General features: G+C 42.9%; 1 protein-coding gene across 6 annotated transcripts in view; it reads left to right on the top strand.

Moving 5' to 3' along the window:
- The window catches only part of LOC125460015 (cadherin-8), a 266,186-nt gene that overhangs the window by 187,155 nt on the left and 63,479 nt on the right, over positions 1-15,552 (top strand). For all 6 annotated transcript variants that reach the window (XM_048547044.2, XM_048547045.1, XM_048547047.1 and 3 more), the window contains one exon: positions 13,339-13,526. In XM_048547044.2, the coding sequence (XP_048403001.1) occupies positions 13,339-13,526 (188 nt within the window). The remainder of the gene's footprint in view (positions 1-13,338; positions 13,527-15,552) is intronic.

Below are 15,552 nucleotides of genomic sequence, written 5' to 3'. Positions count from 1 at the left end.
GTTCACTTTATTTGGAAGCTTTTCAGACAATAACACAAGAAACAGGACTGGGATGCCCAGGCTTAAGCAAGTCATTTGTGCCATGCAAATGCCAATAATGACTCCATTCAAAAAGAGAAAGTACCTAACACTGATAGTCAGCAGCTGAATCTTCCATTTACACTATCCTAGAGCCACCACCGACCAAATTGAAATGGACCATCCGCATGAATACTGTGTCTACAAGAGCAGGTTGAAAATTCCATGGTGAGGAACTCATCACCTACCTCCCCAGCACTGAACCACCATTTTACAAGGCAGCAACCAGCAATCATTTCCCTCTCTTTATCTGAATGGGTGGAGCTGTAGTAAGAAATTTAACACCATCTGGGACAAAGTAGCCAGTTGGATTGCCTCCCTGTTGATCACCTTAAATTTCCATTCCCAACTCCACAGGATGAAGGTGGAAGAGAGTACATCATTTACAAGCTGCAACATTCATCCAGAGAAACCCTTCTCAACCTCAATCATCCAAAAGACCATGGGCCATCATTTGCATAAGAACATCACCACCTCCCTCCCCTGCCTGTTGCATGTGATCTGAATTCATAAATTTATCCCCATTCCATCATTTGGGCCAAAATCTAGGAATATCTTCCCCAACAGTACTGTGAGTGTACTTATGTCACATGGTCAGCACCAGTGCAAGAAGGCGACTCACAACTGCCCCCTTAACAATGTTTTGAGGTGGGGTGTTACAGTTCATTCTGAACATCTGAGTTGCTGTGATTGCCTACGCTTTCAACGCATGTTGCTGTCTGGAGCTATCAACATTGATGGCAGAGACTCCAACTTTTTTTCCATCACTTCCTGGTCAGTAGTGTCTTCCATTCTTAGCTCTCACCATTGAAATATGTTGAAAGGATTTGCTGGTTGGTCACCCCATTATGAATATACACTCTGTGGGGCATCATGTCTTGATATTGGATTGATGCTAGAGCCTCTGCCCCAAGAGCGACACTACCTACTGCATTATAAGCCCCTCACAAAGGCAATTAGCTATAAGTAAATAAAAAATGGCCATGTCAACAATGCTAGCATCCCATGAAACAGGAGAAAAAATGATATTTCCACCCAGAGCCACTGGGCAGTCTTGAGGAGCAACAACCTTTGCTGATTTTTGTTCCCTTGTCTCAACAATGGACATCTAGGCAGAGTTCTAAACCGTAAGGTCCCCTAGTTGTGATTCATTATCTTGGACTGGGTCTTTACTGGTATTTATGGAATCAATCACTAACTTAGTAAATTCAGGGAAACATTAGTGGAGTTATGTCTCCCCAATGTTGAAAGAGGTAAGTAAGTTATTTGCCCAAGTAGCAGTTGTCAGCTGGTCATGTAGAGGAACGCAGCAAATAATTCCTCTCCCGAAAAGCAAATACAATTTGTTAAAACAAAGTCACAAACATTCACAGGCCAGATCATTGCTGATTAAAAAAAATGATTGATTGGAGCGATCAAAAGGCTCTCGTTGTTTTGGCACAATGTTTGAACATGGAGTTTAACCTCACAAGGTAAAACTGATTCATCAGTAGAAATGGCATTACATTCTCCAATCAGTGGAATGTAAATCTAAATTTTGAATGTATTCCTGTAAATGCTGCTATGAGCTATTTCCTGAATGGTTGTTAGCTTATTAAGGTAGCCTGCCACTTAGTTGAAATGGCCAATCCAAGGATTTGATGAAAAAACAAATATGGTCACAGGTTTGTGAGTAAACTTTGGGAAAATAGACTTTGAGTGATCTTAAAGATTGCTGGCCTCTTTCATTTTATTGACTCCATGTCCAGACCCCTTTCAAAGCACATCATAAATGCACACTATGAATCAAGAGCAGAGGCAGGCCATGTTCCACCTTCCAATAAGAATAAGGCTCATCTACTTTGGTCCGCACATCCCCTTGAATATCTCTGAGGACCTTGTTAGTCGACCATCTATCTACCCCTCTATTAAAAATATGTAACAGCCAGCCTCTACTGTTGTCTGTGGAGAGAATTACAAAGAATCATAACTCTTTCAGAGGAAAAAGTTCTCCTCATCTCTGTCATAAATGAATAATCCCTTACTTTTTAACTGCGTCTCCACATTCTCATCTTTCCCACAAGGGGAAATGTCCTTTCAGCATTCACCATGTCAAGTTTTCTAAGAATCTCATTAGATTTGTGGAAGGTTCTTTTCACTTGGAAAATATCTAATGTAACTCATTTATTCAAAAGAGATGGAGATAGAAGGCAGGAAATTATGGGCCAGATAGCTGAACATCTGTCTCAGAAAAATGTTAGAAGCTGTTAATAAAGACATTATAACTGGGCACTTCAAGTTCAAGATAAAGAGGCAGACCAACATGGTTTTGTCAAAGGAAATCATGTTTAACTGATTAACTGGAGCAATTTGAAGAATAACTTCTGCAGTGAATAAGGGGAACCTGTGGCTGTATTGTATTTATGAGTGACAATGGGAACTGCAGATGCTGGAGAATCCAAGATAATAAAGTGTGGAGCTGGATGAACACAGCAGGCCAAGCAGCATCTCAGGAGCACAAAAGTTGACGTTCCGAGCCTAGACCCTTCATCAGAGAGAGGGATGGGGTGAGGGTTCTGGAATAAATAGGGAGAGAGGGGGAGGCGGACCGAAGATGGAGAGAAAAGAAGATAGGTGGAGAATAGACTATAGGTGGGGAGGTAGGGAGGGGATAGGTCAGTCCAGGGAAGACAGACAGGTCAAGGAGGTGGGATGAGGTTAGTAGGTAGGAATTGGAGGTGCAGCTTGGGGTGGGAGGAAGGGATGGGTGAGAGGAAGAACAGGTTAGGGAGGCAGAGACAGGCTGGGCTGGTTTTGGGATACAGTGGGGGGAGGGGAAGAGCTGGGCTGGTTGTGTGGTGCAGTTGGGGGAGGGGACGAACTGGGCTGGTTTTGGGATGCGGTGGGGGAAAGGGAGATTTTGAAGCTGGTGAAGTCCACATTGTTACCATTGGGCTGCAGGGTTCCCAAGCAGAATATGAGTTGCTGTTCCTGCAACCTTCGGGTGGCATCATTGTGGCACTGCAGGAGGCCCATGATAGACATGTCATCTAAAGAATGGGAGGGGGAGTTGAAATGGTTCGCGACTGGGAGGTGCAGTTGTTTGTTGCGAACCGAGCGGAGGTGTTCTGCAAAGCGGTCCCCAACCCTCCGCTTGGTTTCCCCAATGTAGAGGAAGCCACACACTGTTCGCTCCACACTGCCCTCCAACCCCACCACACCCGGCACCTTCCCCTGCAACCGCAGGAAATGCTACACTTGCCCCCACACCTCCTCCCTCACCCCTATCCCAGGCCCCAAGATGGCTTTCCATATTAAGCAGAGGATCACCTGCACGTCAGCCAATATGGTATACTGTATCCATTGTACCCAGTGTGGCTTCCTCTACATTGGGGAAACCAAGCAGAGGCTTGGGGACCGCTTTGCAGAACACCTCCGCTCGGTTCGCAACAAACAACTGCACCTCCCAGTCGCGAACCATTTCAACTCCCCCTCCCATTCTTTAGATGACATGTCCATCATGGGCCTCCTGCAGTGCCACAATGATGTCACCCGAAGGTTGCAGGAACAGCAACTCATAATCTGCTTGGGAACCCTGCAGCCCAATGATATCAATGTGGACTTCACCAGCTTCAAAATCTCCCCTTCCCCCACCACATCCCAAAACCAGCCCAGTTCGTCCCCTCCCCCCACTGCACCACACAACCAGCCCAGCCTGTCTCTGCCTCCCTAACCTGTTCTTCCTCTCACACATCCCTTCCTCCCACCCCAAGCCACACATCCATTTCCTACCTACTAACCTCATCCCACCTCCTTGACCTGTCCATCTTCCCTGGACTGACCTATCCCCTCCCTACCTCCCCACCTATACTCTCTCCACCTATCTTCTTTTCTCTCCATCTTCAGTGTGCCTCCCCCACTCTCCCTATTTATTCCAGAACCCTCTCCCCATCCCCCTCTCTGATGAATGGTCTAGGCCCGAAACGTCAGCTTTTGTGCTCCTGAGATGCTGCTTGGCCTGCTGTGTTCATCCAGCCTCACATTTTATTATGCTGTATTGTATTTAGTTTTCCAGAAGGTATTTATTTGATAACATTCATCAACAAAGGTTATCGCAGAAAATTTAATGGTGTTGACAATAACATGTTAGCATGGAAAGAAGAATTTTTTATTCATTCATGGGATGAGGGCATTGCTGAGCAGGTAGTATTTCTTGCCCAGCACAGTTCAGAGTCAATCACATTGCTGTGGGTCTGGAGTCACATGTCAGCCCGAGCAGGTAAGGATGACAGTTTCCTTCCCTGAAGGGCATTAAAGAACCAGCGAACAGGAAGAAGAGTAAGAATAACTGGGTATGTTCCAGGCTGGCAGGATGTCACGAGTGATCTAACAGAGGGACTGATGCTGGGCCTCCACTCAGTACAATGTAGAGAAATGATCTGGATGAAGGAACTATAAGTGTGAATGCTGTGATGAGACAAAGGTTGCTGAGGAAGTGAGTTGCAAAGAGGACGTAAGGTGCCTACAAAGGAATATTGATATCTCAAGTGAGTCAGTAGAACTTGGAAAATGGAGAATAATGTGGGAAATTGTGAAATTGGTCATTTTGACAGATAATAAAAAAAGGCACATTTACTAAATAGTGAAAGGTTTAGAGTTTTGGGATGCAGAGCGATCTGGGTGTCCTAGCGCATGAATCACAGAAGGTTAACATGCAAGTTCAGCAAGTAAAGAGGAAAGTTAATAGAATGCTATGTTTATTGTGAGGGGAATTGAATGTAAGGCTAGCAAGGTTATGGTTCAATTACACAGGTCATTGGTGAGACCGCATGTGGAGCGCTGTCTACTGTACTGGTCACTGTACTTACAAAAAACATTAATGCATTAGAAGCAGTTCCGAGAAGGTTTACCAGACTAATACCTGGAATGAATGGATTGTCTAAATAGGAAACACTAGACAGGCTAAGCCTGTATCCTCTGGAGTTGAGAAGAGTCAGAGGTGATTTAATTTGAAACAGATGAGATCCTAAAAGACTTGACCAAGTGGATGACGAAAAGATGTGTACTCTTGTGAGAGGATCTAGAACTAGGGGTCATGGTTTAAAAATAAGTGGTAACCAATTTAAAACAGACAATTCTTTCTTTGGAATCCTCAGAATTCCTTTCCTCAAAAGGAGTGGAGGCAGATTCTTTGAAGATTTTCAAGCAGAGGTAGATTGATCCTTGATTACCGAGGAGATGAAAGATTATCAGAATATGCAGGAATGTAGAGTTGAGGTTAAAATCAGATTATCCATGATCTTATAGAATGGTGGAGTAAGCTCTGAGGGCTGAAAAGCTTACTCTCATTCCTTGTTCTATGTTCTTCAATGTCTCAATATGATCACCTATTATCCTTCTCACCTCCAATGGATACAGGCTCAACCAGTCCAACATTCTGTCACATCATAACATAACTTCCTCAATCCAGGATTGAGTCGAATGAACATTCTCTGAACTGCTTTTAATACAGTTATATCATTTTTTGAAATAAAAAGGCTGAAACTCCACTCCAGAGGTGATCTCACCAAGGCTGTATTGCTGAAAATGAGATGCGCTGTCAAAAGTTTTCAACTTGCACTCATCAGGCCAGACGTGAGAATGCTATCATGGCTCAATGGTTAGCACTGCAGCCTCACAGGGCCAGGGACCCAGGTTCGATTCCAGCCTTGGTTAACTGTCTGTGTGGAGTTTTCACATTCTCCCCATGTTTGTGTGGGTTTCCTCCCGCAGTCCAAAGATATTCAGGCTAGGTGGATCGGCCATGCTAAATTACCTGTAGTGTTCAGGGGTGTGTGGGTTATAGGGGGATGGGTCTGGGTGGGATGCTCCAAGGGGTGGTCTGGACTTGTTGGGGCAAAGGGCCTATCTCCACACTGTAGGGAATCTAATATAATCTAAATTTCAAAGGGAGGAGAAGCAATTTATATTAAATGGGAAAAGCGTGCTGATTTGTTGGAAAGTGGGTTGTAGTGAGTTGAGACTTTGCTTTGGCAAATGAGTAAGGATTATAGTTCTACATGTTTTTGCTTCATTCATAAGGGTTCATTGCCTGGACATGTTCATTTTGCCTTCAGAGGAAAGAAGCCTGCATTTGACTATATGTAACTTTTAGCAAGTGTCCCACTGCCACATTATGAGCCTGACTAATTACCTTAACTCCTATTTATTTAGCACTATTTCTTCACTAGTATTAATATCATTAAGTATCACATTTACACTTGTTCCCTTGTTTCACGCTATTACCAGAACGATTATATTTTATTCTAGGATAGAGAGCATTTTTTAATATTTTGACTATTTCTGTATTCCAATTATAATTTCTTTCTGCCTCTGCCTGTAAAGGACCTAAGATTTCTTTTGCTAATCCCTTCCTTTTCACACACCTGTAGGAACCTTTACAATTTTTTATTTATCTTGCTAATTTGCACTCATTCCATTTTCTCTCTCTTTATCAATTTCTTTTTGTCTTTTGTTGAATTTTAAAATCCTCCCAACGTGGGTCAATGATTGTTAATTCAATCCTAAGGTCATGGTCTGGAATGATGAACAAATTCTGCTATTACTGCAATGGAATTGAGGTGAAACCTTGGCTTAATGTTTGACCTGTGTTTCACTGAGCTCTTCCTTCTGCTTTCTGGGCATGATTCCATTGTTGCTTAATTAAATATTTTGGAGCCTCAACTATGCTTTGGTGACCTTGCACTCTTTTAATGCAGTATTTTCTGGGAATAACACACAACAAGCATAATGCTGCATACAGCTTATCTCATCGACATGATAAAATGTGCTCCCCAACTACTGCTGCTGAAAGATTTTCAATATATAATAAAATCTTACTTCAACCAAATATAGGCTCAAACACTCTTTTGTTTTATTTCTGTTTTCCCTTGAAGTATTAGTGAATCCTTGAGTGCCACTGATATCAACGCACTGTAACAAAGGGAAGTTCAAGAAACTGACTTTTATTAAATCAACATTTATTCAATTGATTGATTCAAAACTCGCTGCCCTTCATCAATCTCCTCTACTCCTTTCACTTGCATCCTTTCCTTTCCGCACCACTGGCCTCTTTGCCCATCTTTTATACTGTCTCAACTCTTCCACTTCTCTCACATCTTCCTTTCTCTCCTTTCTTTCTTCTCATGCTGTCATCCCCTCCTCACCACCTATTGTCCATTCTCTCATCTTCACCTCTCCCTTCTTACTCTCCTTAGTCCCTCACTTCGTTTCCTCTATTTTCCTCTTCTGCTCTCCCCTTTGTCCTCACATCACCTCTCCTGTCTTTCCCTCTTCCTCTCACTTCACTTCTTGCCCACTTTCTGCTCTAATCTTACCTCCTCTCAACTCTACAATTATCTCTTTCTTTATTCTCCTGTCTCATTCAAAAACAAATTGACAAGTCACAGATTAAAACGCATAGATTAATGGTGACGGAGCAAGGTCATGAGACCAATTGGGCAGCTCTAACAAAGAACTGGCATAGGTGTGATGGGCTGAGTAGTTGCCTTCAGTGCTCTATTACCCTATATATATGCGCATAGGAACATAGATATTAACAGCAAGAAAAGGCCACTTGGTACTCTGAGCTGACTCACTACTCAACAAGATAATGACTGAGATAATGGGAACTGCAGATGCTGGAGAATCCAAGATAATAAAGTGTGAAGCTGGATGAACACAGCAGGCCAAGCAGCATCTCAGGAGCACAAAAGCTGACGTTTCGGGCCTAGACCCTTCATCAGAGAGGGGGATGGGGGGAGGGAACTGGAATAAATAGGGAGAGAGGGGGAGGCGGACCGAAGATGGAGAGTAAAGAAGATAGGTGGAGAGGGTGTAGGTGGGGAGGTAGGGAGGGGATAGGTCAGTCCAGGGAAGACGGACAGGTCAAGGAGGTGGGATGAGGTTAGTAGGTAGCTGGGGGTGCGGCTTGGGGTGGGAGGAAGGGATGGGTGAGAGGAAGAACCGGTTAGGGAGGCAGAGACAGGTTGGACTGGTTTTGGGATGCAGTGGGTGGGGGGGAAGAGCTGGGCTGGTTGTGTGGTGCAGTGGGGGGAGGGGATGAACTGGGCTGGTTTAGGGATGCAGTGGGGGAAGGGGAGATTTTGAAACTGGTGAAGTCCACATTGATACCATATGGCTGCAGGGTTCCCAGGCGGAATATGAGTTGCTGTTCCTGCAACCTTCGGGTGGCATCATTGTGGCAGTGCAGGAGGCCCATGATGGACATGTCATCAAGAGAATGGGAGGGGGAGTGGAAATGGTTTGCGACTGGGAGGTGCAGTTGTTTGTTGCGAACTGAGCGGAGGTGTTCTGCAAAGCGGTCCCCAAGCCTCCGCTTGGTTTCCCCAATGTAGAGAAAGCCGCACCGGGTACAGTGGATGCAGTATACCACGGGTTATGGTTGCAGCTCCACCTTTCTGTCTGTTGCCTACAATCCTTGACTCCCTATTCAATCAAAATTCCATCCAACTAAGCCATGAATTAATTTAAAGACCCAGTTTCCGTTACCGTCTCAGGAAAGGAATACTATACCGTAATGACCCTCGGGGAAAATAAATCTCATCATTTCTGTCTTAAAAGGGAAATCTCTTAATCTTAATAAAAACTGAGTGAACTGCAGATGCAGTAAATCAGGAACAAAAACATAATTTGCTGGAAAAGCTCAGCAGGTCTGGCAGCATCTGTGAAGAAAAAATCAGAGTTAGCGTTTTGTGTCTTCTGACTTTTCCTGAGACGGAAGGAAGGGTCGTCGGACCCAAAATGTTAACTTTGATTTTTTTCTTCTCAGATGCTGCCAGACCTGCTGAGCTTTTCCAGCAAATTATGTTTTTGTTCTCTTATTCTTCAACTATATTCTCTCATTTTAGTTTCCCACAAAGTAGGAAGCATCCTTCTCTAACATAGTTATCGACCCTACTGTTAACCCTGTCGGTCTCTCTTAAGTTGGCTGTAAACACAATGAATACTTCACTTTTGATTCACAAATAGACAGTAGTTGTTACATAAAGATTTTTACATAGCTGTTGATTTTATGCTTGCCCTGAAATATATATGTAGAGCATGGCCTAAGACTAGCCTGTTTTCTGAAATCATTGTCTAGCAGAAGAGTCTTCAGCCAAATGTCTTTATTCAAAAATTGTGGGTATATTCCCCATGAACATTCCAAACACAAGAATTTTAAGTGATGTTGGCTTTACACCTCGATTCCACATTCTGAACACTGATCCCAATGTCCTGAAGAAGCTGTGGGAAAATCATGAAAAGGAAGATGGGACATTGTTTTTAAAGGCTGTTTTATCTGATCTCGGTAGTTCTCCTCTCTGTAGAAGCAGAAATGTATTTCTGCTCACCATCTCCCTCACCAAATTTCCTGATTTCACTTCCTCTTCATCAGTACTGGTCCAGCTACTATAAAAATTGTGGAATAATACCTCACAAAAGGAGCAAGGTATTATGTTTATCAAATTGATTTATGGGATGGCAGGGCTGAGATTGCGAGGATTGTGTTAACTGGGGTTTAGAAGAATGCGGGGACACCCCGTAGAAACCTATAAAATTCTGACAGGAATAGAAAGGGTAACTGCAGGAAGGATGTTCCTTAGAGTGGGGGAGTAGTGAACCAGGCGGTCAACATTTAAAGATAAAGTATAAGCATTGTAGGACTGAGATGAGGAGAAATTTGTTCACTCAGCGAGTGGTGAACCTGTAGAATTCACTGCCACAGAAAGCGATTGAGACCAAAATTTTGTGCTTTCGAGTAGGTGGTATATATATGGCTAACAGGATCAAAGGATATGGCAGAATGGCAGGATTAGGGTTTCAAGCTTGCTTATTCATCACAACTGTGTTGAATGGCAGAGTAAGCTCAATGGATTGAATGGCCTACTCCTGCTTCTATCTTCTACGTTTCTGTGTTTCTTTTCAGTCCACCTCCACGATGATTCTATCCAACTAATAACAACCCTGTTCCCTTCCTCTCAACACAATTGCTTCAATATCCACCAAGAATATCTCAGAAGCATGATTCTGGCCAACCTAGCTGAGCCCTGAAGGACATTGCTGCTAAACTGGATTTGTGGAAGGTGGTAAGGGATCAAACAAAGGAAAGCAAAAACTGCTTAACCTTATCCTTCCATAGATGCAAAGCTCCATGACAACATCGCTAAGAGTGACCACTGGGCAGTCATTATGTAAACAAAGCCGTTGGGGATACCACCCATCCTGTTATATGATATTATTGATCAACCACATTGATGTAGGTCTGGGGTTACATGTAGGCCAGACCAGGTAAGGATGGCAGCCTCCTTCCCTAAATAACATGAGTAAAGTAGATGGGTTTTTAGAACAATCAATTCACGATCATGGTTAGACTCTTAATTCAGATATTTATTGACTTCAAATTCCACCGTGCTGTGGTTGGGATTTGAATGCAGGTCCCCAGAACATTACCTGGGTCTCTGGATTAATAGCCCAGAAATAATAGCTCAAGGCCATTACCTCCTCTGTCAGTCTGCAATATATTTAACAACCCAACATCGACAGCTCTCTGCAGTAAAGAATTCTGAAGACTGACTACCATCTGAGAGAATAAAATCATCCTCATTTCTCTCTTAAATGGGTAACCCTTTACTCTGAAATTATATCTTCCATTCAAGAATCCCATGCAGTGAAGGGAAACAAGCTCTTGGTACATGCACTTTCAAACTCCATTATAGCAATACCATCACCCACCTCCTCCAACCACAGCCACCAGCCCCAAGTTTCTGTCCACTCATCTAACCTTCTAATGGCTGTGTATTATCCTTACCACTTCACTTCCCAGCTATTTTTATGTTGTCTGCAAACTGAGCTATAGGCCATTCACCTCCCTCATCCAACTCATAAATAGACATCATTAATAATTCTGGCTCTAGCACTGATCCATGTGGCAAGCCACTACTTAAAGTTGCATTCCTGAAAACACCCTTACCCCACCCTCTGGGTTCTACTCATTCATCAGTCATCTATCCTCGTTAATATATTATCTCCAATGCGGTAACCTCCAAAGTAGCCCTATGTGAGATGACTTATCAAACGCCTTTCGAAAATTCAAATATACAATGATATTCTGCATTTAATCTCAAGAGTTATTTGACTGGAAAAACTGGGAAGTAACAGTTTAATCAAATGTTGTACGTGACTTTTTTTTTAAGGAGTTTCTCATTTAAAAGATTGGACGTGATTTAAATTTGGTTAGGCTTCCAATAGCATTGTCAGCGGATTTGCAAAGCTATTGTGCGTTTGCAGTGGAAAGAGATGGGGGGAGTAATTTTAAATTCAGACATTAAATCTGAAAGAACACTGAGCAGAAAATTTAGGCAGTGCTTTCTTTGATTTGTGGAATGACATTTTCATGTCTAGAAGATCCTGCACTCCCAAAATAGGAATTCTCCAGAGTAAATTTCCAATGGCTTCAAGATATTAAATTCTGGGCAGTTGTGGAATCAGTGTGATTTGGTGATAGCTGAAGTTGTGCTCAAAACAATTCTCAATGTCTGATACTCTAACGGGGCAAGATTGGCGTGAGGGTGAGAGTGGCATGTGGGTTGTTGGTGGGGTGAGGGTAGTGAAGGGCAATCGTTCTCCAGTCATGATTCGATTGCTTCTACCTCTTCCACAGTGCCCATGTAAACGGTAGCCAGCTGGAGACACCATTTGTTTTGTGTGGACAGGCAGAACTTCTGTTTGCACATTGTTAATGGATGGAGGGGAAGGCCTCTCTGTGTTGTCAAGCCTGGAGGGGGAGATGATTTTGGGTGCCCATCAATATGCCTCCTTTTGAGATGAGGACTCTTATAGCTTTCTGAACAGCTGGACATGGCTTCCTGAAGAAACTAAACAGAAAAAAAATCATTTTGTCCAATGCAGTCAGCTTTTCTTCACTCATTCACTTCAGGAGCGTGTTGCTCAAGTGTATCGGATAAAGATGAGAATTCTGCCCTTTGGAATAACCACAACTTTCATCATCACAGGTGGTGAACATCATGGGGGATCGAATGCTGTGCTAACCTTTTGACTGATTGATTGATAGTAGAAAGCTATAAGAAATACAGTGTTACCTCATTGTGTGAATGTTCTGTAAGAATTACATCAACTCTACTCTACACCGTGGGGCAGCACGGTGGCTCTGTGGTTAGCACTGCAGCCTCACAGCACCAGGGACCCAGGTTCGATTCCAAGCCTCAAGCAACTGTCTGTGCGGAGTTTGCACATTCTCCCCTTGTCTGCATGGGTTTCCTCCGGGTGCTCCGGTTTCCTCCCACAGTCCAAAGATGTGCAGGCTCGGTGGATTGGCCATGCTAAATTGCCTGTAGTGTTCAGGGGTGTGTGGGTTATAGGGGGATAGGTCTGGGTGGGATGCTCCAAAGGGCAGTGTGGACTTGTTGGTCCGAAGGGCCTGTTTCTACACTGTAGGGAATCTAATCTACTTGCAAAGAACTACATAGGAATTACAAAACAGTCACAGAAAATTTGACACAGTAGGTTAGCTCAGTTGGCTGAACAGCTTGTTTTGTGATAAAGAGTGAGCCAATTGCTTGGATTTAACTCCTACAGTGGCTGAGATCACCACAAAAGGCCCTGTCTTTTCAACTTTACCCCTAGCCTGAGGCGTGGTGACCGTCAGGCCAAACTCACCACCGGTCAACTCTCACCTGAGAGAGCAGCCCATCGTCCTCTAGGCCTACTACTACTGGTCTTCAGACTCCACATGATTTCATTCTACCTTACTTTTTTTTCACCAGCAATAAGACCTGCACCAGCCACTAGCTCCCACATCCCATGAAGTGAATTTAAAAACAGTGTGCTGCTGGTTTGGTGACCATACTTCACTTCTGTCTTCCAGCTCACATCAAGCCTCCTCAGACTGTACTGCTCCCTACTGAACTGGCAAATCGCTATTGTCCCTCCAGGGATCTGTGGGACCCCACTTTGGGATCCACTGATGTTCCACTCCTCCAATGTCTCTTTTGCAGCTTTTTCAGTTTTGGTTCAGTGTTGGTTATGAATAGACACTGGCAATCTGTAAAAAAAAGTCATTGGGACACGGTAAAAGCCAATCTGTTGATCACGGGAGAGTAAGAAGCCAAGAATCACTTGTGACAATGTCGGTATTAGTGTGTAAAGCTTCACTTTTTCTCTCTCCTTACTTTATTTACCATTGATTACCCATGAGCACTGATGGACTCTGTTTCATTCAAGGTCTCTATCATCTGTCTGTTCTGGAGGACATGGCAGTTGGTGATGTTGCAGGAAGGGTCAAGGCGAATGACCGGGACTTGGGACAGAATGCAAGGTCATTGTACGAAATTATCGATGGAGATGGGATGGATGTGTTTGAGATCACAACAGACTCTCAGACCCAGGAGGGGGTCGTCACTCTTAAAAAGGTAAGCTCAGTACCCTCTTTCCTTCAGTGCACTTTTGATTCATGTTTCCGGGCAACGGGATGTGGAAGTGAAACATGAAAAAGGTTGAACTGGGTAACAATAAAATTCAAACCCTCCGCATCCCTCAACTCCACAGATAGGTTATTGTTCTTGCCTTGTGACACTCATCCCCGCTCTTACAGGGGAACAGTCCTGTGGGAAAAGAAATAGCCTCTAATCCTTTGTTCAAGTGACTAGAGAGGCAAGATTAGGAATTTATGATTCAAAAAAGGAATTACAGAATGAAAATAAAGCATTAAAAAGTCAAAGCATTGGACAGTCATATTAAAAAACTAAAGTTGAGCCAAGAAATTAGAGGGCCAGTTCAAAGAATTAGATAGGCATCATATGGAATTAGACACACAAGTTAAGGAACTAGTGAGCCAAGATATGGAATTAGAGAGCCACGATAAGTAGAGAGCCAATATAAGAGTGGAGCGGAGTGGACTTGATGGGCCAAATGGCCTTACTTCCACTTGTTTGTCTTATGGTCTATAAAGAATTAAAGAGTTCAGATAAGGATTCTGAGAGACAAGATAAGGAACTAAAGGGCTGAGATAAGGAAACAGAGAGCCAAATTACTGAAGTAGAAACCCAAAGTAAGTTATTAGACAATTGAGAGAGGAATTAGAGAGACATGCTCATGAATCAAAGAGTTGAGGCAATTCATTAGAGTTGCCATAAGGGACCAGAGAGTTGAGGAAGGAACCAGAGAGTCAGGGCAAGGAAACAGTGAGTACAGGAATGGATTTCGGGAGCTGAGATAAGGAATGACAGAAGCCTAATTTACCACAAAGGCATTCAAAGTGGAATGAGCAATACCTTACACTTTGCGATGATTTATTTGCATAATCATCAGAAGAGGAAATTTAGTTGACTATTTCTTTCTTCCATTACCTTTCTTAGCTTAGAAGTTCTGCAACCAATTGTAATGTTCTTAACATTGAAATTCAGATCTGTTTCAAGAATTGATTGGTTGCAGGAACACAATGGTTGCAAAAGCATGATTTTGTTGCAACTATTTCTGATGAGTGCCATTTTGCCTCTATTCCTGTAGAAGATTTTGACAACAATACATCTTTAATTTCTGTAAATTTGAAAATGATATTTTGTGTTCATGAAGTGCAACAACAGTCAACCTTCCAGGATCTTGTTTCCAACAACAATCCAGTGAGAATATTAAATTTCAGAGAGATGATTGGGGCATTAATCATGGTGATAACCTCATCAACATTAAGAAAATGAATCGTTTCTCAGGTTTTGAACATCTTACTGCATGTTGAATTTTGGTGAGATCCTGACGCAGCTGTACAATTGTCAGGCTTTGGTTGACTGTTTGTTTACTTTCTGTAAAACTCGGATGAAGATAAATCCAACTAGAAAAGTTACAAAAATATAATCTCCCTGAAGATGTAAATTCACCAGTTTGATCCCTTTAGAGAGGCACTTTTTACCTCTGAACCCTTTCTCAACTAGAAATCTCAGTTGATATAAAATAGGAACCGCCATATCATAATCTTTTGTAAAAAGATTAGAATATTTGAGATACTTGGTATTTTTTTCTACCAGCTTGTTTTGAATGTTTTAGCTTCAACTACCAAAGATATCAACAGGAAGAGACAGCTTGGAAAGACTGCTGAATTTGACAGTGTAAGGAAGTTGGATTAACACCAGTAGTTATCCTGTCATTATCACAGCAGCAACTCACTTCCAGCTGTGCCTGTTTGTCAATCCTGTTCTCTCATACGATCTAATCTCCTGAACTCTCTCAGTCAGTGCCCTGTAGACCGTATCTCTATTGATGTGCAGCCATTTCCATCACATCACTGCCCTCTGTGATCGGCTCAATGTCGGACAAAGTGTACGAGCTTGTTCAAGTTCATTCTGCCTTGTGTAAATGTGATCTGAAAATAGTATTGGGATCTGTTATCACCTCAATCTCAACAGTGTTCAGTGCCGTAATCTTTGATAGAGATCTTATATCAGG

Source organism: Stegostoma tigrinum, chromosome 16, assembly GCF_030684315.1.
Source record: "Stegostoma tigrinum isolate sSteTig4 chromosome 16, sSteTig4.hap1, whole genome shotgun sequence".
NCBI lineage: Eukaryota > Metazoa > Chordata > Chondrichthyes > Orectolobiformes > Stegostomatidae > Stegostoma > Stegostoma tigrinum.
The sequence above is the reverse complement of the archived record's forward strand: the minus strand, read 5'-3'. Positions and strand labels throughout refer to the sequence as shown.